The sequence below is a fragment of the Aplidium turbinatum genome, chromosome 2, assembly GCF_918807975.1.
Source record: "Aplidium turbinatum chromosome 2, kaAplTurb1.1, whole genome shotgun sequence".
NCBI lineage: Eukaryota > Metazoa > Chordata > Ascidiacea > Aplousobranchia > Polyclinidae > Aplidium > Aplidium turbinatum.
This window is the reverse complement of record NC_137473.1, coordinates 25,037,014-25,063,435: the sequence shown is the minus strand read 5'-3', so window position 1 is coordinate 25,063,435 and position 26,422 is coordinate 25,037,014. Positions and strand designations below refer to the sequence as shown.

Genomic DNA, 26,422 nt, shown 5'->3' with positions numbered 1-26,422 from the left:
TTAAGCTTACTTAGTGCTTGACAACATTTTCGCCCAATCTACTTTATCAAACGCTTTTGAATCCGCTTCATGCAATTCAAGAGATGTAAGATGTTGTGAAATAGCCTGCTGCAATTGCTTCTGAAATTATGGCTGTCACGTGACGATATCCTGTTACGTGATTGGAGTAGATGAATATGTTAGGTTTCAGAAAATTATTTTTGCACAGATTAGAATATGTTAGGTTTCACCCACCAATTATCTCGAAAACTATACTACATTAGGGCACAAATTTTTGTCAGGAGATGCATGAAGTCTTTAAACGTAGAAAAATGCAAAAAAGTCATTTTCGACAAAATGGCGCATATTAGGTCTACCAAAATCACGGGAGTGCTGACAGTCCCACCACCAAAAATTAAAACAACGCTCTGTAGTCCTACATAGCCAAGTTGAATTCAAAAATTAAGAATTCTCCTTGAGTGAGTGAGAAATGAAAAAAAGACTGAGTTACAAATCAATGTTGTAGTTACGGTACTTAAAAAGAACCCTAATCTTGATTGAAAAAATACCACTGTAAGCATTGTTGGTTGGTTGGTTTGAATCTTTATCTTCGGACTGACAAAGCCTTGATAGATTATTCCTGGTAGTTTCGTATACTTGTAGAGGCTCTTGACGCAGGGCCGGTTACCAAGATTGGCAGAGTAAAGTTTCCGATTGTTGAAGTGTTGTTGCCGGGGAATTATTCCATTCACTAGGTGCCGCTGAATGGAGAGCAGTCCTGAAAGTGTGTTGCTCAAGCGGAGACCCCGAGAGACGAACCAGCGCCGCGTGATCTTGAGTCGAGCGCGTAACCGCTAAGCTAACGGGGCAAGACTGCACACAATTGCAATTGCTGTACACAACCACACAATATAACATAAAGGCAAAGTGTGTATGAAGCACTAGCCAGAATGCGATTAAGCATTCATATAAAAATTCAGTGCTTACATTCCCCTAGATTTCTAAACGAGACGCGGAATTGCGCTAAAAGCCCGCGGTATTTGTACACATTAAGTGGATTCCACGCACTCCAACGCGACGCCAGTGAAGCGAAGCGCGTGAGGTCACAGGAAACTCTCGGGCGCTACAAGTCAAAGCACATTAGGGAACTGTGTTCCGATAGCTAGTGCAAACCGCTACCACCACAGCGAACCAGCAGCATCAGGTTAAAACAGCCTTTGTAGCTACACCGATGAAATTTTAAATAACGTAGTAATCACATGTTATGTGAACGATGCAGCCGTGATTTTTTTTCCAACATTTTGATATAGGCTACCGCTGCACGTATGTAGGCTAGTGATAAAAATACGAAGTGTGGAAAAAAGATATTCATCAACAAGCCTTGTTCGGCTTTTTGACTTATTGAAGTTTATAACTAAAATGTTTTTTCGCAAATGCAGCTCCCGTGCTACTAAAAAGAGACGCCAGTTTATTAGTATGCTTGCGCAAGGCGGGGTAAGTTGAAGCTGGAAGGGAGAAAAATTACAAAAAGTCCAGGTAATCTGTCCACAACAGTTATGTTTGCTTCATCATAAGCAATATAACTTAAAAAGGTTATTAGCCCAGACGAGGGAGGCAGATATTGTTTGCAGCCCGTACTTTGGTCACCTCCTATTTAGATGTTTTTTTTTTTTTGTGTGGCCACCAGTTATAGTAACCGGGAAAGCGTCAAAGGGCTAAACTTTCATCATTTACTTTTGAATAGTAAAGGCAAGCTAGAGAAATGGATCTTGACGACGAAGCTCAAAGACCCACCAGCACAAACGGCCGTGTGTTCTACTACCATTTTTTGGCAAGCGATTACTAGCGTGATCTACAAGACTAAGGCGCAGTCTATAATGGACATATTCATGTGTTCTATTGCAGAGTCAAGTGAGGGCTGTGAAGTCAGATGAAAACTATACCACTCCGACTCTTCGATTTGGGACCTAACTGGCCACTCCGACTTCAGTGTTATCAGATTTTTGATGGTTGCCAGTGTTTTTTTATTTATTCTAGAATTATTTTCGATCTCACTTACTCGACCCCTTTGAACCAGAACCAGTGTTGCAGCGATCGGTAGCAACCTTTTGTCGCGACGGGTGCAAAGTCGCGACCCGGTGGTTGGGAACCCCTGCTTTGAGCAATGACGAGATAGTTCACATTAACAAATTGAAAATTCCGTTCCGAGCGAGATGTAATAAGCGTTTGGTTGTATTAACCGTAACGTATACCGGTGTGACATTTAAAGCTATGACGTTTTGTATCACGTTTCCAAAAAGCAAATGTGTCAAGCTGCCAATCAACTACGTCACAAGGTACATAGCGTTATATGGTGCCCGATTTACATTTGGTTATAATAACAGAACAGAAAGGTGTAGCATATAATTCTTTTAAGGAGTATACTGGTTGGTACCAAATAACGATCCAAACAAGTCAAAATTGAAGCTCCAGGTCCTTTTTAATTTTGAATTCAAGCTTTGATACATTAAACGATTTGTGAAAAAAACTTCTTTTAAATTTAGGCTATAGCAACTTACGTAGCCTACGTAGGCTACTTCTATTGCTAAAAGCAGATGCATTGATGTTTTTACAACCTAGTCCGACATAACCAACAAACAAAAAATAAAAATGTCACCGAATCTTGTCTTATGAGGCTTCCACAAGTTAGTGTATTTTCATCGTTTTGTGAATTCTTCAGCATATATTTTGCAATGAAAATTTTGACATCAATAAAAGCGTTGTCGTTTGCAATCATAAGATAATTGGCATTCCTAAAGACAAGATTGTGTTATCTTCAAAGAGATGTATTCTACAAAAGGTTGCTAAAGTAGTTATCAAAAGTGGTGCGGTGACACATTCGACATTCTGATCAATTAAGACAATAGTTGGTTAGATAAAATCTCTAGAACAATGGTTTTCAACCCGGGTGCCCCCACCGTTTATCCGGGGGTTACAAGAAAATCTAATACAACTGCGAGATAGGATTTTGCGGTGTACCAGCGACAGAAAGGAGGCCGCGTAAACTGCAAGGTAGGATTTTGCAGTGTTCTGTATGGATTGATGACTGTGACGCCACAATCCGTTGTTTGTTCCCCCACTAAGCTGTCTGTTTTTAGAAATTTCAGCATATAGCCCTCAGAGTTCAGCTGTAAGATGGTGGGATGACGGTACTTGTCAACAGTGGGACTGCCACGCTCTGAAAAAAGCGGTTCTCGTGGGGTCTTGTGCAGTCTTCGTTTCGCATTTTTATGATGATACTTACAGGGGACTGCATGAAAGTGATTGTTCTTTCCCCCGATGGTGAGATTATGATAACTGACAAAAATGTAGCCTACAGCATCAATTATTACAGCAGACGGTGCTGTATTAGGCTATTCTGGCTGAGAGTGTTCAATACAAAATTATTTAAAAAAAAATTACTTACAAGTTCGAAATTTGCTTCAATTGGACAAAAAATTGTTGTAAACAGCCCCAAGTACAGTAAATCCACGATATTAATTTATATAAAAGAGTGCTAAGTAAACCATAGCGCGTTGTCAAGTAAAATGAAGCGTAAGCTAACCAAACGAGTAACATAAATTGCGATGTAGCCTATAGCTCACGACCTGCAGTTTTCGTTAAACCACCACAATGCCAGAATGCCCTGCGATGTTGGATCTTTTGCAGAGCTTTGAACAATATCTTCGTACAAGCTAAACTCTTGTGCTATTGCGTCAGACTGATTACCGACGAAATCGAGAATAAACACCACCTGCACCTGCAAACAATAACAACTTAAAAACGTCGCCGTTATTGTTGAACCAAGTTGTCAAGAAAAAATAAGCAACTGGGATTAGTTGACTCAGTTGATGGCTAGTGGTTTCAAACACCGATTTTTGTTTTATAGTTTACGATGCAATCATGCTGTAATTTAAAAATAACCTTTAGGCTGAAAATTACAACAGCAAGCATGATAAAACTGATATTTATACCGACTTAAAGGTAAGATTGTCACAAATCAATGTATTCACAACGTTGTGATATTAGATTTATTTTAGCGTAGTTTTGACATTCAATTTTAAGTTGCGTCATAAACGATAGGCCTATCCGAAATCATAATACCAGAGAGGTTGAAGAAACATCTCACTCATTTTATCCGCTCTCAGCATAAATTTGAGTGCTTTGATATTAATCATAATACTGTAAATTCATTTATTTTCCTTTGGCTTTATTCCCTTTGATGGACAAAACATCTCTGCGGCTAATTGGGCGGACCATAAATGGAACTCTCAATGATAGTCAAGCACCACCAGACTATATTCGTTCATCCCACCGGCCTGGCCCTACAAAGACAGGCGTGTGTGTGGTGTGCACCTCAACCGTCTTCGTATGGGCGTCGGTCTTTTCCGCTCAACCATGTACCAATGGGGAATGGCTTCTTTCTACTCGTTTGAATGTGGTGCTGAGGAACAGACCGCAGACAACATCATTAACGATTGCACCATCTTCAAGCCACCTAGTGGAGTGAAAGGTCTACGTGTCTTGTATGATGAAATGAAAGACCGGCTGTTCTCTAGTAGCCTTCCAGCTTAGTCCGAGAACATCGTGAATCTGGGGTGGTAAAAGGATAGACACTCGGCCCCAGAGGGTCACACGACGACAACGACGAGCTTTATTCCCGACAGATACAATGCTAGTTTTTGTTTTATTCGTAATGGATGCCACGTCGGGTGCGAATTAGCCCACCGAGAATTCGGGAACTTTCCCGATGGGCCTGTTGATTTTTTAAATATTGGTTGATTGAGATTTTTGATATGTGTAGCAGGGATACAAAATGATCTTTACTCTTTCAGTTACACAAATGGGTTGTGAAATAACTTTCAGTAAACTAAAGCTACGTGAAAAACCGTTCAAGACGTAAATTTCTTCTATCCAGTATAGCCTTTTAAATTTGTTTGATGCTTCACAGACTATCACTTTCTGTTGCGGCGGAGTTGTAACCTATAATACTGAAAGGTTCCTCTTACTGCACTGGGTGGTAGGCTAAGAGCACAAGAAGATGTTTCGCTGTTTGAGGCTTGGTGTTACAAATGCACGGAACTGGGCCTGAGTCGTAGCCCCACTAGTACCATTGCAGATTTCATGTGGCTAACACCGGTTCGGAGTCGATTTAATGTTTTCCACTTTGCCAAAGAAACGTTTGCTCCTATATACATTATCTTCTGCTCCTATCACAGTCTCTCCATCTTCTTTTCGGCCTTCTTCGCTTTCGCTTCCCAACTTCCAATTGTCTCACTCTTCTTCTGACGTAATTTGTCTCTCCTTATCAAGGTGACCCAACCATTTAAGAGGTGTCTCTCTCAGCTTATCTTTCAGTACTAAAAAACCTGCAGACTATTTTTTCTAAATGGTCTGTGAAATGAGCATTGTGCGTTGTCGCACAGGCTACATCTTTTCGTTTGATTAAAGTGGGCCGCTTTTGTTTTTAAATTCCCGGCCAGTTTAATTTTCTAATCTGCCCCTGCATTGCCATATGTTAATTTCTCGATTTCTCGTACCACAGAGGTGTCTAAGTGCGAGGCGAGCCAAATTTGACAATGAGGAAGTGCCCACGGGCCAACAATCAATTAAAACATGCAGATTTTTTGTAAAATACAGCTGTGAGTGAAAGATGAAACTGACGTGTTAATTTCAACACCCACATCAAGTTTGGTTCGAGGTTAGTGGTAGAAACTAAGGCTATGAAAAAAAAGATTGGCAAATTTTTCTTTCCCATGCCACTGTAGCGCCCTGCGTTTCACCTTAGGTCTTTTTAACGTTTGTTACCGTTGTGAAATTTACAATTGTGCTTCGGGATTTTCACCTTAGGTCTTTTCAACTTTCCTTAGGTTTGTTACAGTCATGAAATTGTCGTGCTTTTGCATATATGTAACGTTACCCAGTAATTCAAGTAATTTTGTAGTTGTGCCTCAGGATTCTGAAGCGTGATTAGGGATTTTCGTTCCTCAAGAACTTGCATGTTAATAAGCTAAGAGCATTCTTGCAACCGGCAGTTTCAATCACATATGCATAGTTTTTCGTCTCTTCAACGTTTTAGTCTACAGATGCTTGATTCCTCAGCGAATATGTATATCGCGTTTTGGCCTACAATTCGACAGACAGAAAATTTTACTTTTGGTGTAGGGCGTATGTCAGAGTATGGTATAATTTTGGTGCAGCTCACCATAATATGATTTTGGTACGGTAGTGATATTACTTCTGGCTCCGTCAGTCAACGTTCAGTGTGCAGTTTCCTGGGTTGAGCGTATGATTTGAACTATGTTCTGTTGTGGAAAGACGATTGCAATCTTTTGAGTTAGGTGGTGACAATAAAAATCATATATGTAGTAAAGAAGTACAGACATCGTTCTTGGATCATTTCTGTCACATTGTTGTGCCCGAAATGTCGCAGTAGACTAGTACTACAGCTAGGTATGAGCGGATAAGTTAAGTTACCTGCTGTCCGCTACACCACTATAAGTGGAGGTTTTTCATGTTTTAAAAGAAAATATCAGTAACAAAGCTTAACAAATAAAAAAATTACCTTCGGTGGTAAAAACGTTTTCACGTGTATTATCTCATTGCACGCTAATAAGATAATATAATGAAGTAGGCTACAGTGTTTTAGCGGTTTCGACAGTATTTTAAACTTGAGAGCTTAAAGATATTTAAATTCAGTGCAATTCCAGGAAGATAAAACTTCAAAAAAGCATACAACTGTGGATAGTCTCAATCAAATTTGAAGTTCAACAAGATAACTCAATTACTGTTGAAAGAAAAGTTGAAAATGTAATTGAAAACTACGAAAAACATAACCGAAAATAATGAACTAAAAACTTTCAAAATATTGCGCTAAAAACCTTCCGTTTACTCAAAGGAAGAGGTGATGCAGAAGCAGAAGGACGGCCACGCTTCCTGGAGGTATTTACCAAAATCAAGGCTGATGCAACTTGGCCCTGAAAGTGACGTTGAGGTAGCATTTTTTCTCAGGTAGTCCCAGTAACCGGTAGTGTCTTCTATAGAGCAGCCAACTGTTGACCAGGCCAATACAAACGAAGTGCCAAAATAAATAAATGTACCATCTTCGGGATCGTATTCTGAAGCGATATTTGGCAAGAAATGAATCCAACATGTCTATGCCACCTATGTATTGGTTGTAGCATGGCCACCTTGAGATGCGGCCTGATTTGTCACATTTCGCAGATTTTGATTACAGCTACTGCTAGTGCTTGACTGACATTTTTTGAGATGTTTTTACTTTTTGAGGTTTCTTAATGACAAAAAAACTTTTTTGTTGCCTTGGGGAAGCAGTAGCAAATGAGAAAAAGTAAGTTGAAAAACGCAAAATCAGACTGTTATTGAAAATTAACAGTCTGACTAAAATCTCCAAAATCAAATTTTCTTTGTTTTCTAACATGTGAGGTTGTTAAAACCTATTGTGTCATCTGGGGAAAAGAATAAAGAAAGCGCAAAAATCTAATCTTAAGAAAAATTTATTTAAACGTTCGCCCAAAGTTAGAAAAACCTGAAAATTTCTGCAAAATGTGACAAATCAGGCCGTATCTTTAAGTGGCCATGGTTGTAGTTAGTAATTATGAATGGCACAGCCACTTGTACATGCTGTTTTGTTTTCTTGTCCCATTTGTTGCTGTTCTTCTGTGGATCATTGCAGGTTTGGGTGGAGAGTAGGGTGACAGTCAGGGCCCACAAGAGGGGGGGACAACCGGTGTATTGCACCGGTGCCCAGTGAGCTCACGGGGGCCCGACAAATGTATAAATTCACGCGTTAAAGTTGATTTCAACGATTTTGCATAAAATATTGTTCATACATTAGTTCCGTATGTCGATTGGGCCCCCTCATGGGTATGCCCTTTTTTAAAACTACAGAATTGTCATTTTTTTAGTTCAGGGGCCCGACAAAATGTTTAAATTTGCGTGCTCAGGTCGTTTTTGTATGAAATATTGTTTTTATATTAGTTCCGTATGTTGATTGGGCCCCCTCATGGGTATGCTCTTTTTTAGAACTACAAAATTTTCGATTTTTTGCATTCAAGGGGCCCGACAAAAAGTTTAAATTTGCGTGTTAAGGTCAATTTTGCATAAAATATTGTTTTTTATATTAGTTTTGTACTTCAATTGGGCCCCCTCATGGGTATAGGCCCTTTTGCAAAATCTTCAATTTTTTAAGTTCAACGGCCTGACAAAATGTTTAAATTTGCGTGCTCAAGTCGATTTTGCATAAAATGTTGTTTTTTGCTGTACATTAGTTTCATATTTTGATTAGTTTTGTATTTCAATTGGCCCCTCTTATGGGTATGCTCTTTTTTTAAGACTACCGGTACAGAATTTTCAGTTTTTTGCTTTCAGGGGGGTCTGACAAAATGTCTAAATTTGCGTGCTAAGGTCGATTATGCATAAAATATTATTTTTTATATATAAGTTATTAGTTTCATATTTCGATTGGGCCCATCACGGCCATTCTTTTTTTTTAAATTACAGAAAACACATATTGCAGTGTGAATGAATATTTCAGTTTAGTTCAATGTTTTAATTTCAGTGTTAGTTTGGGTGCTTTAATGTGAATATTTGGGTGTGTATGTTTTAAAAAGCATTTGATTGATCAGGTTAGGTTACAGTCATTACACAGAAAGTTTTCCATGCATTTTTCTGACATCTTGTCAATTTATGACACAAGCAAGCAGTGACAGTTATGTGTAATCATGTTGAACTGGCACAATTTTAGTTGTATATATATACATATCTAGTGAGTAGGCTACTGACCACTTGCTGCAGAAATGAAGAAAAAGTGACCTTCAATCGTGCTTGAATGCAGTTTCACCCAAACAAGCAAGGAAAACTAAAGGAGTAAAAATAAGAAGCAGCCTATTGATCCTGAAATGAAGTTGGTATTTCTTAATGTCATGAACAATAGCAATGCATTCATCCAAGTTTTCTCCCCTAGTCTCTGCAGATTTTAACGTCAGAAATGATATTGTATGTTAATGTAAAGCTGTATGCACACATATGCAATGTTATGTCAGCCATGCCGGATAGTGTTGCCATTTCTATCTTTAAAGTGGCTTTTTTACCCAGTTTTCGCCATGGTTACAATCAGAGTTAGGATTAAAGTTAAGAAGGGTTAAGGTAAGGGTTAGAGTTAGGAATAAGGTTAGGGTTTTGATCTTTGCCCAGGACTAAAAAAATTTCCAAAATACAAGTTTTCATTTTCAGCAGCTATAAACTTTTCCTGAAATTACGGCAGAATTCTTTATCTGGCAACGCAACGGTTTTATCTTTGTGTATAACTAGTGTGTATCTGTAAATTTAAAGTCATAAACACCACTACAAATCTGATTCTTTGTGAAGTAATGGAGTGTTAATACTTTAACCTAATGAATTCTTTGTATTCTTTTTTAAACAGGTTTTAAAATAAAAGCACTGTGCGGAACACTATGTATGCATTGGCCTTGTGGATTAACGCTCACTGCAAATTATGCTTGTGATTTGTGAAATATCACGCGACATGTCACGCTGGGGGACCCGGCAGCAACACCTGCACCGGGGCCCGGCAGGGCTCTTGGAGGCCCTGGTGACAGCCTTTTTGTCATACCACAGTACGGCAGCAATGTTATGATTAACTTCCACTCGATGGTCTACAGAGCCTCGGTCTTGTTTTTGAAGTTCTTTTTCACTTGCCAAAGTGCAGTTTCGCAATCGATTTTGTCGAACAGTACCAGAGTATAAAAATCCATCTGCATTGAGCTTTTCCAGAAGAGGGAGACTAGTAAACAAATTGTCTGCAAACACCTTATAATTGGAACTTTTTTCTAATTTAGAGACTAATTCTATAATAACATCTCCACCTTGACCGAGTTGGCTACGTGTTCCATCACCCCCTTGGTATACATCAAAATCATTCAACATGCCGCTAAAACCAGCTCTACCCCATACCTTGAATCCCCATGGGTGAGGTTTGCTTTTGATGTATTGTCTGATGGGGCTGGTCTGCCCCCTATATTGGCACATCATTTCATCAATTGAGCAATGTTCTTCAGGTGTAATTTTCAAACATTGCTCCCTGATAATACAAAGGTTTTCAACACAGGACAACATTGTGTGACTCGCGTCAAGATTAGGCTACTTTCATGTCGTTCAGTGGCCCATGTTTTAGCAACATTCTTATGCATGCACTTAGCAATTTCTAATTTCTACGCCACCTTTAGTGCAAGAAAACTTATGTTTTAAACTTGTCATGTCTACCTAAGTATCCCGCAACACGAATGAGTTGTCGAGGTAGCTTAATGAGCGCAAACTTCACCTCACAAATATACAAAGTTCCGTTTCTAAATTCGTTCAACAATTTTTCTAAAGTTAAAATATTCAAGAAAGAAAATAGAAGACTTGTCATCTAAACTTTTCGCAAACAAGCCAAAATAAGGAGAGCAGCTGACTCGAAGACTATAGTCACTTCGCTGCTTCCTGTCGTCTGTTGTATCGCATCTGTGATCGCAGTGTACTGTATGTTATCGCAATGGGCGCAAAATAAAACACGATTATTATTATTAGTTTGATGCTTACCATAAAAAGATCATTGTGAATATTCCCCCATGATTTTCTTATTCTTTTACGTTGAAAAGAGTTGTCCACTTTGCTGGTCACTGCTATGAGAAATCGAATGTCTGCAGCACAACAGCGTTGGTAACACGAGAGTTTAACCGTTAAAAATAGCTAAATGGCTAGAACAAGTTTCTTTACAATGAAAAAGAGTGAAGTGATTCATCGTACCCCACTAATCATTCCATCATGCATGGCTGGACTGCGAGATGCTATACTTTGGTTGGCATTATATTTTGAAAAGAGCCGCAGCTATATAGTAGGGTCATTATGCTGACCAACCTGAAAAAAAATTTCAAGAAAACGTTTTTTGGTGTTTTCCAATAGTTTTCGATTCAGAGAACAACATATGGATGGTTGGATGGTCATTTTATTTTTGTTTGGATGCGAAACGCCGAAACATACATAAAACAAAAACTGACAGTGTGCATCCAATGAGAGAGTGCGAAAGACCGTAGCTCTGAAGGCGTAGGAGGTCGTCGAGTCTGCACTCTCTCATTCAAATAGTTATACGAAAGAAAGTATTGCGTTTTTAAATATTGTAGCAAATTGACACAAAAAAGAAGAAAAGTTTTCCAAAATTCGAGCATCACAAAGGGTCTAAATATTACGTAATTCAAGATGGCGGCCATTTTACCGAAATACTCGTATATTTTACAAATCAAAAAAACACTGATTCTTAACCAATAAAAATGGAAAATTTAACCATAAACTGCATTACCCCAGTAATCTTAACAGTTAACACAATACTCTAACATTCACTTTTGACGTCATCAATTACATCATCATGACTTTTTCACCTATTTACCCGAATATTTACAATTTTAAAGTATGTGGAGATATTGTAAAAAAACACCGTGTGCGAAAGATATTCACAGTAAACTTAATCAGTTTGCCTCATCTCCGATGACATCAATATGCTAATATCTTTATTCATACGTACATTCATACTTTTCTATTACTAAATACGTTCAAAGAAGACTTTGATATATCAGAAGTCACAAAACTGTCTTATCTGGTGTGAGTTATAAATCAGTCATCAGTATCTTCTAAAATGGGTGCATTGTTAATATTTGCACAGTTGCCGTCATGGCAAGGACCACATGCTCTTGTACACTCTAGTCCATACTTCTTACAACGCACCTGAGTGTATTGCACCCAGTTGAACAATTACAGTGAACCATGTTAGTAGACTGTCAGGAGCAGGGTTTTTGTCTGTCATCACTGGTAATAGCTTATCCCCTTGAATTTTCCAATCCCATTTCTCAGCGTCCATTTGGGTACTTTAGGCCCATCCATGCCATCACTTGCAAGTAGCAGCGTAATGAGTGGTATATCAATGCAGATTCTGTCGGCAGCAACTGCATAAATGTGCTTGATTTCACAACTTTTTGCAAAGGTAGCCGTAACGTAATGATGCGAGCGAGTCAGGTGTTGTCCCATTAAATAGTGATACTACAGCCTTACATCCAGCACTTTCTACATCACCTTGTCCAGAGTGTGGTGCACAAAAAATATTTGAGCATGATCGCAATACAGAGTCTCCCTTGATAACTTTTTGAAACACTGATTTTTTTCCAACACCAAAGATTCTGGAAGATGTATCACAGCCTGTAAATGCATGAACAAACAAAAGATCAGTGCAGACCTGGTCCTCAAGTAAATCTTTCAGAACTCTGATGCTGTAGATAGTTGGCTTCCCCTTGTCTGATCTGTATCCTCTCCAATGAGCGTAGTGGTTTTCTGTTTCGATGAATCCACCGTTCCTCGTACTACTGTATGTCTACATCTGCACCCCCTTCTGCTTGAACAACATAACAGTCATACTGTTTTAGTCGAGTTGCTATCATATCAACGAGTGACTGCTTGTTGGCATCATTTGACAGGAAGTCTTGCTTCTTCCCAACAAATTTGGTAGTTTCGGTCACATTGACCTTTCTAGCAGCAGATGTTTTCCGTCTTTGATGTGCGTTATCCTTTGTACTGGGCCCTCGATATTCATCGAAAAACGAAAGTTGCTTTACCATACAACCCAGTTGTGAAAGATGCGTAATCATCCAAAATTGAACTATATAACTTCCAGCAGGGCAGGTTTGTCTGGCTTGCGTAATAGATTTTGAGCTTCAAACAAAGATGGTGGATATGGGCAGAGTTCGTACTGCATCACTTCATCCAAGCTTAGGTCTCCAGACTGCGACACAACCATAAACCTCTAAAACAGGAGTGATGGTTCTATCATTCGCTCATCTGCAACCTTGACTGCCTTCGCTGATGCCAATGTTTTCACCTTTGTGTTCCGTCTATGTGAATACGAAAATATCAACTGGCCATCCATTTTGGCAACAGTTTCCATACCAACAGCAAAAGGTTGTGTACATTCACGTCAACGTCAGCGTTCTTCCCAGTAATGATATTGCGCAGTGTGATCTCATCTTTAAATGGGCTATAGAGTTCGAGTGTATAGTAGCCAGTGTAATCCGATCTACTGTGTCGCTTGAAATTCTTGCTGAAATTCTTTGTGCTGTTTACTGATTGTATACCTCATCTCACAAAATTCTTGCATAGCACAATTGTAGGCAGATGATACAGGAGGTCCAGATGGCCCGCTGATGTTCCGTCATTCCACTGCCTCTTGTAAGCCACCCAGTACTTTTCAGTGATCTCATTAGCGTCTGTTAGATCACCAAGTCGCAACCTAGTCCAGCCCACAATTTGTCACTTCGCCTAATGACATGATATCCTTGCATGAACATCTGACACACATCAAGGTGTTCAATCTCTAAGACAGTCATCGTTTGGAGATATAGGTAAGCTGACTTCAGATAATTTGGGTGACTGCGGCAGCAAATATTGGCAGACAGTCGGATACACATGCAAATGCATTTCCCATGATCCAGTGCGATCGGCCTCGATAAGTTCTCGGACAATTCCCAACATACGCTGATAAAAGTTCAACCAAACCTTGCTAGTTTTCGAAGTTTCAGACAACTCGCATTTCTTTGCGGCAACTGAACAAGCAAGCATATCCATGCATGCTGATCTGGATAATATGGCGACATCTATAATGCCTTCCTGAGTTTGACTGTATAATTGCTCAAGTTCAAGCAGGCAAATCTCAAACTCTGGGTCACATTCAATGATCTCTGAGACAATTTGGTTGGTGAGACACTAGTCTACTAGGAGATGTCCTCGAAGCGCACGCTGCACAGCGTTTCCCTTCATCATATGTAGGCTACTACAGCATTCTCGCCATAGATTGTTTCTAGGACTTCCTTCAGTCCACTTCCCTCCATCAATGTCCCGATGGTATCAAACAGATTCATGAGTGTATGGAAACTAGCCTACTAAGTAACAAGACAATATCTTTTAGTGGACTTGAGTCTTCAACTTCAGCTACAATTCTAGAAGCCTTCCAAAACAAAAGGCTGATCAAAAGTTATAACAGGTGGAATGTTGTGCCTTGTTGCTAGCTTGCAGATGAAGTCAAGTGTGGATAGAATACATGTTTTGTCGCCAGGGTACACATAGATCATTGGTAGGAAGAGAACAGACGATTGACCTGGATGTTCACGCCTACTGTCCATTGTGTTCATCATACCTTGCCAGTTCGGAACTTTTACATTAAATTTGAGTGACAACTCCCAAAGCAAATCAGTTCTGCGGTCAGCTTCACGCAGATTTGGTGACGTTCTGACCTTGATGTTACTGCGTGCGTACTTGGCGAAACGGTAGTCTTTGGTATGGGACATTTGTATTATATATGACTTTGATATCAACCAACTTTTGTCTACCAATTGTATAGCAGATCTGCCTGCCAGAGATAACAGCATCAATCATTCCCATTCCATGGAACGTTCCCTTCCCACCTAAAGTTACTATGTTGTGGTCAACATTGTCAGCAGCAAACAGGAGCATTGTGTCTCCTACGGTTGCCTGTCCACCAAGGACATCCGGAGCAACTGCGGATGCTGCATTTTGCTCAAAGCGTTGGACTTCATAATGGGAAGAGCAATAACCCATTGCAGATAGGGTGTCAATGAGGAACCTGGAGCGATAATGTTGGTGCATTTGTACAGCAAGTCCCAGCTGTAAAGGAGCTACGACTGTTCTTGGGCGAACTGCTTGAATTATTGAGTGGCCAATACTTGCGTGCTCCTTGCGGGTGTCTTTTCCCACTAGAAGTTTCTGGAGCATATATATCGCAATCTTTGGGGAACATTTTCGAGAGTTGTAACTGTAACAGTAACTGTAACTAGCTTCTTATCGGCAGCAGCACTTCGCACATGTCAGTCACGGCAGAGAAAATATTGCGCAACGCTCCATGTCGTAACAATCGCTCAGTGAAACTGCTTGCTCAGAGGCGGCTATCTCTTACAGGCATCATGACATAATAATGATGTCATAATATCAATTGTAACACAAGTAAAATCGATCTATATTCTATTATAATGGTAAAAGAACAACACTAGACAATTATTTTATGAATTCATTGTCAACAAATTATGGATAAACAGCTATGTTGGTTCACAATTGGCAGTCTAGAGAGATTTTTTACTGGAAATAGGCCACTTTTTGTGACGTCAGATTTCAGACTTTGTGATGCTCAAATCTTGGTAAACTTTTCATATGTTGTTCTATTGAGGTTAAGCCAAAGAAAAAACCAATAAAACGTTTTCTTGCAATTTTTTTCGGATTTGCCCATATATTTCCTGTTTTGACCCTACTAATAATGCAATAAAAACAAATCAGGGAGAAAACCAAAATATTTTTTTGGAGAAGTAGGAAGGTAACACAAAAATTGTCCAACTACAGCCTTTACTACAGCATTTAGTATTAACATCATAAAAAGAGTACACCATGCCTAGCAAAAATCCAAGCAAAGCAAATTAATCTTGAAAGGTCGCTTGTAAAGCCAGTTATTGGAAAAGTTCAAAATTTGAAAGAAACCGTTCTTATACCACATACAAGGCAACCATTTGTTTTCTTTTCCCAATATAAATAGTTTTCCGAAGACATCCAACAATACTCAAAAATCGTCATTTTTCTGTATTCTAAGTTTTCTTGCTTACCAACAGGATTTTGTTTTTAAGTGACTTTTCAGCGATGGCTTGTATTTGGTTTCCAAAAAATAACTTTATCAATGTAACATGCTGATTTATAGATTCTACATGAAATTGTCATAGCCCACCTTGTTGTGAACAATTCTAAACGTTCATTGTAGATTGGAATGAAGCCACACTGCCACAATGATGCAAGGAAAGAAACAGCTTTTTTAAAAGGTGGCGTTGTGTAATTTTGTGTTAAAAGTGATTTTTTGCTTGATTTACTAAGAGGTTAGATTGTTGTGCAAATACCAGCATTTGTTGAATGCAAAATAGCATTACCATCTTTACAGAAGATCAACAATCACCTCAGTTAGACTTCAGGAAAAGCAAATTCCGGCATGAACAGACAAAACAAGATATTTGACATAGGCTACCTAGAATATAAGAATTTTAAAGAATGCGTGAAATTGATAAAATTGCAAACTTTGATGGTGTTTTTGGCAAGATGAATCACATGCCGCATACAGAAAGTAGGCTACATACAGTAGTTGGAAATCGTGGCAGAACACTAGTTTCAGATTTAGGCTTGCAGCTTTTGATTTTAATATTATGTAATTGTGACATGCATAACTTTAATCTTGAACTTTACATTGACGAATTAGACCGTAAACTCAATTATAATAATAATCTCAACGATCTTTCAGTGCATGAATGTTTTGATAAATTTGAAAGCATTTTCTCTGAAGTAGTAAACAATCATGCCCCTTACAGAAAAGCTACCCGTAAAGAAAAGCGCCTCAAGCTTAAACCGTGGATCAGTCGGGGACTGCTAAAATCAATTAAAACGAAAAATTCCATGTTTAAGCGTCTACATAAAAAATTTGAGCATGCAATGCATGAACGATATAAAACTTACCGTAATCTACTAAACCGTGCTATCGAGGCTGCTAAACGTAAATATTATCACAACACCCTAACAGAAAACAAAAACGATTCCAACAAAATATGGAAAAGTATTTATGAATTATCCAGTATCAAAAAGAAAAAAACAACAATGCCCTCTAAAGTAATTACTACAAATGGCAAACCTCTGACGTCTCCAAAAGACATAGCAGAGGAACTAAACAATTTTTTTGTTAACATCGGGCCAAACATGGCAAAAACAATTAAACAATCAAAAGACCAGCGTAATATAACTTCGTCTCCAGACAGTGTCAAAAACTCTCTTTTTCTTGATCCCGCAAGTCCAGAAGAAATATATAAGTTAATCTCTAATTTGAAAGACAAAAAGTCAACAAGGAAATCTGACTGTGAAACTAAATTTATAAAATATGCCAGCCCTGTGATCTCTTTCTTCCTAAGTAAACTATTTAATTTGTGCGTCACTACTGGAGTGTTCCCTGATGCCTTAAAAATTGCTGAGGTTATTCTGGTTTATAAAAAAGGTGATCCTCATAATTCCACCAACTATCGACCAATATCACTGCTATCTCCATTTAGTAAAATATTTGAAAAGCTCCTTCACACTAGAATTTACACATATCTAGAAAAATTCCACCTTTTGAGTGCTCAACAATTTGGATTTCGTCAAAATACATCCACTGCAATGGCAATAAGCACGCTGTATGACGATCTGTTAAACAATGTGAACAAAAATTTCTATACCTGTTGCATATTCCTTGACTTGTCAAAGGCATTTGATACAGTTGACCACAACATACTGACAAATAAACTTCAACATTGCTACGGAATACGTGGCACTGCTCTTGAGCTGATGAAAAGTTATCTTACTAATCGATACCAATATACCAAAGTGTCTAATTCTGCTTCAAGCTTGCAAAAAATCCTTTGTGGAGTCCCTCAGGGTTCAACATTGGGACCCCTTCTCTTCCTAATGTATATTAACGATCTTCCTTTAATGTCTAAATTTTCTACCGTGCTTTTTGTGGATGACACATATCTAGCTTTACGTGGTGAAGACTTGGAATCTTTACAAACAGAAACCAATACTGAACTACAAAAAATTGATGCTTGGCTACGAAGAAACAAACTCTCTTTAAACTACTCTAAAACAAGCTACATTTTAATAAACAAAGTACCTAAGCGTACTGTTGAAACTAATTTCAGGTTGTGTATAAACCAAACAGTGATTGAAAGAATGAAAACAGTTAAGTACCTGGGAATCCATGTCGATGAAAATCTAACCTGGTCCTCACACATTAAACATTTGTCGCTGCAGTTGGCTCGATATTCCGGAATTTTTTATCGCCTTCGTAACTATGTGTTAGAGGAAACATTGCTTATGTTATATTATAGTCTAGTATATAGTCGTGTTCAATACGGTATTACTATATGGGGTACTGCAGGTAAAACACTAATCAAGGAAGTTGACGTAAGACACAATAATATTATTCGCGCAATCACTAGAAGTACAAAATTCAGTCACGTCACTAGCTTATACAAATCTTTGAATATTTTACAACGTGAAGATATTTACAAACTCGAAATTGCAAAATTTGTGCATAAAGTTTCCAATAATAATCTACCGCCTGTATTGCAAGATTGTTTTATAAAACTTGATAATATTCACTCGCACAACACTCGACAACTAAATAAAATGAAGTATTTTCTTCCACAAATAAACAAATCCGTGGCACACAATCTTCTGACACATCGGGGTACTAAATTGTGGAGTGAATTGGATGAATGTATTAAAAGCAAACACCTAGCTTTGTTTAAAAAACTTTATAAAATTACCTTGTTAAGTTCTTATTAAATCGTTAAAATCGTTCAGTTAAATTATTTTATCTCATGTAACCTCGTATTTGTGTTTTTAAACGATATGATTCATTATATGCTCATGTTTTCCCAGCTGGTCTTGATTCAATATTCTACAAAACCTTATATATACAATTCGATTTCGAAGCTACTGTTCCATCCATCATTATATTTTATTGATACAGTTATAATGTCTGATGCTGCAATGTAAGATGATTGATGACAGGCAGCACCTTGACTGGTTAACCGCAAGGTTGTTCGGTGCTGCCAGACCTTTCTATTGCCATATTTTGATTTGTATGTAATTGTGTTTCTTTATATCGAGTCGTATTAGAAAGGCAAATAAACAATATCTCTCTAACCATCTATTTAAAATAGAATTTTTATGCATGTTGATAATATTGGAGTTTGCTTTATTTGTTCGTTTTAGGTATTTTTCAAATTTTCTTTTTACTGTACATGTGCCAGCTGAAAATGCTATTACTATAGCGAAATCGATTTTAACTTAATAAATTACACTAAGAGGTTAGATTGTTGTGCAAATGCCGGCATTTGATCTTCTTCTCTCGTTTGAATTGTAGTAGCTTAAATTGGCAATGCCTCCTCGTGCAGCCAAGATACGGTAGTTGGGTCCAGTTGTCGAATACCAATGATTCCACTTGGGGGCCGTAAGATGGAACATTCGTGGAGTATGTGTTGCATTGTTTGTTCTACCGCTCCGCAGACACATATCGGCGTATTATGCAACCCCACCTAAACAGATTAGCTCCAGTGCAGCCAACGTCACATCTGATGCTGTTCAATGTGACCCATGCCTTTCTTGAGAGGTCTGCTCCAGGAGGGATGGAGAGTGCTGGTATAACTGAAAACTGGGGAGGGATATGTGGCAGCTCGTTCCATTCCTGGGTCCATGTCTCTATGCAGCTAAAGTTCTTATCCACAAGCTGTGTAGCATATCGATGGAATGGGCGCCTTGATGATAAGCGTTGAGGTCTGACTAGTCCATTTCTTTGGGAGTGACTGTAGAGAAGGTGTTGAGGATCGAGTCTTGCATGCAAAGCCAGTTTGTGAGAGGCTTCTTCCCTACGGACATGAGCAATGCCAGCCAAAGTTGGCAGATATAAGCAGTAGGTGTGGGGCGGAGACAGCCAGTGATGATGCGCAAAGTGTCGTTAATGTATACATCCATCTTTTTTGTGTGTCTGCTGCGGTTCAACACAGCTGAGGCATATTCGACTGAGCTGTAGACCAAGGCTAGTGCACTTGTACGCAAGGTTGATGCTCGGGCTCCCCATCCTGTTCCTGCAAGGCTTCTCAAGAAGTTATTTTGCGAGGTAACCTTGGCACGGAGTGACTCGATGTGGGGTCTGTAGGTCAACTGCCTGTCAAGTTATACTCCAAGGTAAGTTGGATTTGCAGTATATGGTAAAGGATTTTCTTTTAGCAAGACAGACAGTTGACGCTGAGATTCCCGATTATTTAGATGGAAAGCAGAGATTGTTGTTTTCGACGCATTCAGTTTGAGCCTCCACTTGTCCAGATAGTCAGCCACCAGTTTCAGGTCAGTTTCAAGTTTTCTTTTCACCTCATGCCAGTTCCTGTGAGCGTATAGAAGAGCTAGATCATCCGCATAGCCATACTGTTGCGATGTAGTGCATGGGAGGTCACTTATGTAAATATTAAATAGGAGTGGCGATAGTGTTGACCCTTGGGGGACGCCATTTTTCAGGCGGCGTGATCTGCTGGGTTTTCCCTCGTTGGTATGCAGTATGAAGGTACGGTTCGTGATGGTCTCTACCAAAAACTTAACCATGTGTCGGTCAGGAATGAGTTGTAATAGTTTAGCATTTGATGAATGCAAAATAGCATTACCATCAAACCTACATAAAGTTTACCTTCAAACCTACAGATTTACCTTCAAACCTATTGAAAGATGACAACAATTAAGGTTTCAGTGTTTTGGTTCCCTGAGGAAGAGGCCAGGGGCCCTAATTCCAGTCTGGTCCCAAATTATTTTATTGCGTACTTCGACTCTAAAAGTAGGTTTACATTCACTGAATGTAATTTTTTGTTTGTGTGCAATATAGTTAATATGATAAGTCAAAAGTTCAAAATCATAATAAATAAACAAAGAAAATTTTAAACATTTTTACGATTTTATTGATTTCGCTCACAAACAGCTAAAGCTCTTCTGTCTCGTTAATTGAATATAGATTTTGAAGTCACATTTTTTCATAATAATGTCCTTATTAGGAGTATTTTAGAACAAAATAAAGTCTTGTTGGGGTTAGAATGGGGCAGAAAGGGCAGAGGCCCATTTTAAGCTTTTTCGCTATAGATAATATTGCGTTGCAAAACTCAAATTTCACCACATGGCTGGTTGCACAGAGAAAAATAAGAAGACAGCATTGAAAGGTCCTGGCGAAATACATTTGTCCAGTAAGGAAGAGGGGTAAGAATTTGTAACAGAACAGTCTTATATAGAAATTTGCAGCTGAAAAAAATTATTTATGCATTATTTCCCCATGCAAATGAAAAGCAAACAGCAATATAATTGCATTTTAGCTTTGTAAAAGAAAAAAGAAAGCCACTCCACAGTATCACAACCAATTAAAGTCATTTCGGCTTTCTTGCATTTCAGTTTCAAACAGATTGCATGTGTCTACCTGATTGTTACAATGATCTTTAAAGCACCCACACATCTCAGCAAAAGGGAACGTTGCTAAAAAACAACTATATTCTTGAATAATATATAATATAATTTTAAAGCAGAATAACATACTTTTGAAACAGAGAAATTAATATAAATGTTCTACAATAATGGTTATTCAAAATTTTAATTTGAGAAAATGATGAATCGCTTTGTCTTCGCGAATTCCAACCAAACTAAAAAGGCTGAAAAAACCATTGCTTGTCCATTGCGTTTGTGGGAAAATAATCTAAAACGTTTGCTCGTAAAATGGGACAGTTTATGAAAAGTAAATTTGATGTGAACGTTTTCCTATTTACAAAACATTCAAAGTTAGTTCGTATTTTCAACTAAAGTCCCAGACGCCTTCGTCTCTCTGCTCAAATTTTGTAGCCTATATAGTTTTACATGTTCGTGTGATTCGGCGTTGACGTACATCGGTATGTCCACCAGACATTTGACCACGAGACTGCAGGGCGGCTCGCTAGTGTGTGCTGCGGTGCTGCAGCACTCTCATGAAAGTTTTCAGAAGAAGTTTCTCAAATATCTTAGCATTTCCTCTGCCCAAAATGTATTTTATGTTCTCTGTTCACAGAATTGCTTACTGTTATAAGTGTAAATTATATTTGGAAAGTCTGCGTGCTGTGAAATATTTTTCGCAAGGTTACAACTAAAGAGACAGTCGACAGTGACGTCGTAGAGCCGCTTGTTTTCTTGAATTGCCTGTACAAGCGAAGAGGAAAGCGATGTGCTGTGTTTAAAACGGTTATAGGCAAATTGTTCGTAAACAATTGTTCGTAAAGCAATTGTTCGTAAGCAATTGTTCGTAAACAATTGTTCGTAAACTGTTTTTCGTAAAATGAAATCCGTAAAACAATTCTTCGTAAAGCATTTCTTCGTATACATCAATTTTAACTGCATGCATGAAGAAATGCTTTAGGAAGAATTGTTTTACGAAGAATTAATTTTACGAACAATTATTTTACGAACGATTGCTTACGAACAATTGCTTTACGAACAATTGCTTACGAACAATTTGTCGGACACCGTTTAAAACAGCACACGGCAAAAAGGCGAACGTTGAGGAAAAAAGGCAATGTGAAAAGGCGAAAAGTGTGTGGCGTCGTGGTAACGTCAAAAGCAGGTTACGGCGCAATAGCGACACCAGTTTGAATCCGCCTTCACGTTGTGAAATTACGCATTGTTAAAGTGTTACGCAATAAACCAATTAGTAGTTTACATTTTCGCTGATTAGTGTTATGTAAGTTACAGAAGAACGCAAATAGGAAGGCACTAGAAAAACTGATACTTTTTAGGATAGGTCTGCTTCCCATCTTTGGAAAAAAACTGCTTGAATTCAATATGTCATGCAATAAGCAACGTATCTACATTCAAAATGTAAAGTGACATAGTACCCTCATTTCTAGGTGTCCGGTCGTTTGGTCGACAGGACATTTGGTCGACAGACATTTGGTCGACAGGACGTTATAGGTCGACAGAACGATTCATTTTAGGGTTAGGGTTAGGGTTAGGGTTAAAGTTAGGGTTAGGGTTAGGGTTAGAGTTAAAGTTAGGGTTAGGGTTAGGTTAGGGTTAGGGTTAGGTTTAGGTTTAGGTTTAGGGTTAGGGTTAGGGTTAGGGTTAGGGTTAGGGTTAGGGTTAGGTTAGGATTAGGGTTAAGGTTAGTTAACTAACCCTAACCCTAAAATGAATCGTTCTGTCGACCTAACGTCCTGTCGACCAAATGTCTGTCGACCAAATGTCCTGCCGACCAAATGTCTTGTCGACCAAATGTCTGTCGACCAAACGTCTTGTCGACCAAATGTCTGTCGACCACATGACTGTCAACCAAATGTCTGTGGACCAAATGACCGGGTACCCATTTCTAGCAGTCACCAGCCGCCACTGCATGAGAGAACGGGAGGCATCAAAGACCATATCACGGAGTGTTCTTGTTGCACATATCGAAAATTCTACACTGACTGATTTAAAATTTTACGCAAAGGCAAATCCCAATTTGACACAAAAATTCAGGAAGAGCTGTTAATCAAACTCTACAACCCAAATTTAACCCTATTCGAACTAACGGGTGGACGGGTTCCGTCCATACCTAAAACTTTCATCGATTACATAAAAGCTACTGGCTCAAATTAGCTAAAATTTTATGACTTCCTTAAAATTATTCATCTTTGATTTAGTAATAAAATGACGTTTTTGTGTAGTATAGTTTTTTAGTTAACAGCAGTTTTTGACAACTCTACTCCCAAAATTATTTGCAAAACTAGTAAAAAATTAATCAGCGTGAAATTGGAGAAGGATTAAAAGGGATTAACTCCACCGCTAAATTTTGCGTCAGCAGTTGTCGAAAGAAAATAGGTCACGACGTCAAATCTTCGCTCTGCTTGATATCAGATGTGTTGCAATGTATTGTTCAAAAAAAATCAGTGAACCATAACAAGTAGACTGGCATTGATGAACAAATCCAGTTGATCCCGTGGGAATTGTGTTTTCGCAAACAAAAGTGCAAGCAGTTTGAACTCAACTTTGTCACAATTTTGTAATCGGTTTCTAGCAACAATTTCCCTATGTAAAAAATTAGGCTACGGAACAAAAAAACCCTCCAAATTTTATAATAAACAAAATGGTTGATAAATAATATAAAAATGTAAAAAAATATAACGTTGGTGTAATAAATAAATATTAAGATTAAATGTAACCATAATTTTACTGCATACTTTTAGTTTATTTTTATGGCTTTACGAAGGTCAAAAAGAAGACTTTTATGTCATGTCAAACTTGTCATTTTTGTGACTGGTCTTCAAGTATGCTCTGTACATTTTAGTTTACACAAAAACAGAAAAAGTTAGTTTCATTAGCTGTTGGAGCTTTTTTCACCAAAAATGACAGAGGTTCCCAGACCTGAGTTGAAAATTCATTAGAAGTTTGAGGTTTGAATTGTATCTAATGCTAATAGGTTATCTTAATATATAAATTTGCAAATTACAAACACTGAATAGAACCTTTTTTTTTGCTTTTTTTTTATGCAAGCAGGATTGCAGCCTAACGTAATAAAATTTCATGAAATAGTAACATCAAGCTGTGCAAAATAACCCAATTGAGATTAGTCAACATCGCTTTGTTTTGTAATGTTGAAACCTCATTTTTTATTGTTCTGCAGGCAAAACAGCAGTTTGAACAAAGTACAATTGTTACAAAGTCTCCTCAGAACGGATTTAGAACAAACATCCAGCATAAAATTAGGTTAGGTAAAAGAAACGCTCAAGCTGCTGTGCAAACATCGCTGTGTTCAGAACATATTGATTGCATTCATTCCTTTGTCTGTGCTATAACAATGCCAGCAAAGTTACAATTGTGTCTATTTGGTTTTTACAAACAGTATGGTGCACCAATTTCCACATAAATACCTTACTCAGAAAGCCCAACATGTACATTCATTTGTGAGAAAAATTTGTTCATGACATACAACCACACTTCAAACGCGCAACATGGCTCGACAACAATTTTCTGCAAGCGATCAGTTGTCGAACAACTGGAAAATTCTTTTGAGGAAAATCTTAACGATGTGCTAATGTCTGATTCTGATGAAGAAATAGATTATGAGCCGTCGACAGAAGTGCTTAATTTAGAGCAAAGTAATGTGGAATCAAATGCTGGTAGTAGAAGAGTAACTGTAGCAGTTTCTAAACGACAAGTTCAGGATATTACTTCGACCTTGAATGAGGAAAACTATGATGACGTGAATGTAGCCTACTTAGATCACATAAATCGTACGTAGGAATATTAGAAAATAGAGCTTCGGTAGAGAGTTTGTCTTGTTGAACCATAGGCATACGAAGCCGAGCAACGTGATCAAGTTTAGCATCTTCAAGTTTATTACATTTACATAAACATAAAACTACGCAACAAATTAAGTATCGAACGTTTTCGACATCACAAGATGTCCTCTTCAGGAATAATATACATACAAATTAACTACATCTGAAAAAAATACAATGGTTAACTAAATCTATAAACAGAAAAAGACAAAAAACTGCACAGTACTTCTGACTAGCTCAAACTCAACGATATAGGCTCCACGAGAATCAAAGGTAACTGCATCAAAAGGTGTTTGCGTGATGCAAGCCTGACATACATCGATATGTCAACAAGACATTTATCGACTAGAGCTGGGGAACACCTGAATTTGAATTCTATACAGAAAAGCGCAATTAAAGATCACATTTTTTCATGTACAGAATGCCAAAATAACGTTTCTATCAAGCAGTTTGAGATCATGTCTAGAGGCAGGTCTGAGTATCAAACTAAGATCTTGGAAGCCCTGTACATAAAACGTCACAATCCACTTTTAAACAGACAATTGTATGCTTGCGGCTCGTCTTTCTTGCTCTCTGTATTTTAAAATTAGTTTTTTCGCACCTTGCCTTTTTACCATATCATGTGACCTGTTTAACACCTTTTGATGCAGTTACCTTTGATTCTCGTGGAGCCTATATCGTTGAGTTTGAGCTAGTCAGAAGTACTGTGCAGTTTTTTGTCTTTTTCTGTTTATAGATTTAGTTAACCATTGTATTTTTTTCAGATGTAGTTAATTTGTATGTATATTATTCCTGAAGAGGACATCTTGTGATGTCGAAAACGTTCGATACTTAATTTGTTGCGTAGTTTTATGTTTATGTAAATGTAATAAACTTGAAGATGCTAAACTTGATCACGTTGCTCGGCTTCGTATGCCTATGGTTCAATATTAGAAAAAGGAAACAATAGCAAAAAAGATAAGGAAATTGGCTGGACAACTAAGTCACCGCAATAAACTGGTCGCCAAGCGAGGTCATGCGTTATTGTGGGAAGACAGCCAGAACTCAAAGATATTGCAACGCATGCAGACAACTGTGAGAAGGCATGGAAGCTATTGTTTTCTCAACCAATGATTGACTTGATAGTTGTTCCAGACGGTTGTTCGCCTGGTCAAACGTCATGTAGAAACCGTTCGGGTCTACTGAATATTACGTCATGGAAATTCCTAAAACATGAGCCAAAATTGCACCATCGTCCGTAAGACTCGTGTCAAACCTGTTGAAACCGGTTTAAACATTGTGCCTTTGAGTTATCACAAATTTTTCTGATTCATTCTCGAAGTTGTTTGTTGGAAGTCGGTCGCACATTTAACTGGTTTATTTGGTGCTTGCTAACTGGACAAATTCTCCGTCTTTTATCCAAGTAATCTGTATCGTAGTGACAGTTTTGAGGTGTAGGCATT

At 38.2% G+C, this 26,422-nt stretch overlaps 1 protein-coding gene across 1 annotated transcript in view; it reads right to left on the bottom strand.

Moving 5' to 3' along the window:
- The window catches only part of LOC145788454 (lactosylceramide 1,3-N-acetyl-beta-D-glucosaminyltransferase B-like), a 58,439-nt gene that overhangs the window by 16,749 nt on the left and 15,268 nt on the right, over positions 1–26,422 (bottom strand). The window contains exons 2-4 of the mRNA XM_082600220.1: positions 10,597–10,697; positions 3,606–3,757; positions 2,636–2,771 (exon numbers count right to left, since the gene is read on the bottom strand). Coding sequence (XP_082456346.1) covers positions 2,636–2,771; positions 3,606–3,757; positions 10,597–10,697 — 389 coding nt within the window. The remainder of the gene's footprint in view (positions 1–2,635; positions 2,772–3,605; positions 3,758–10,596; positions 10,698–26,422) is intronic.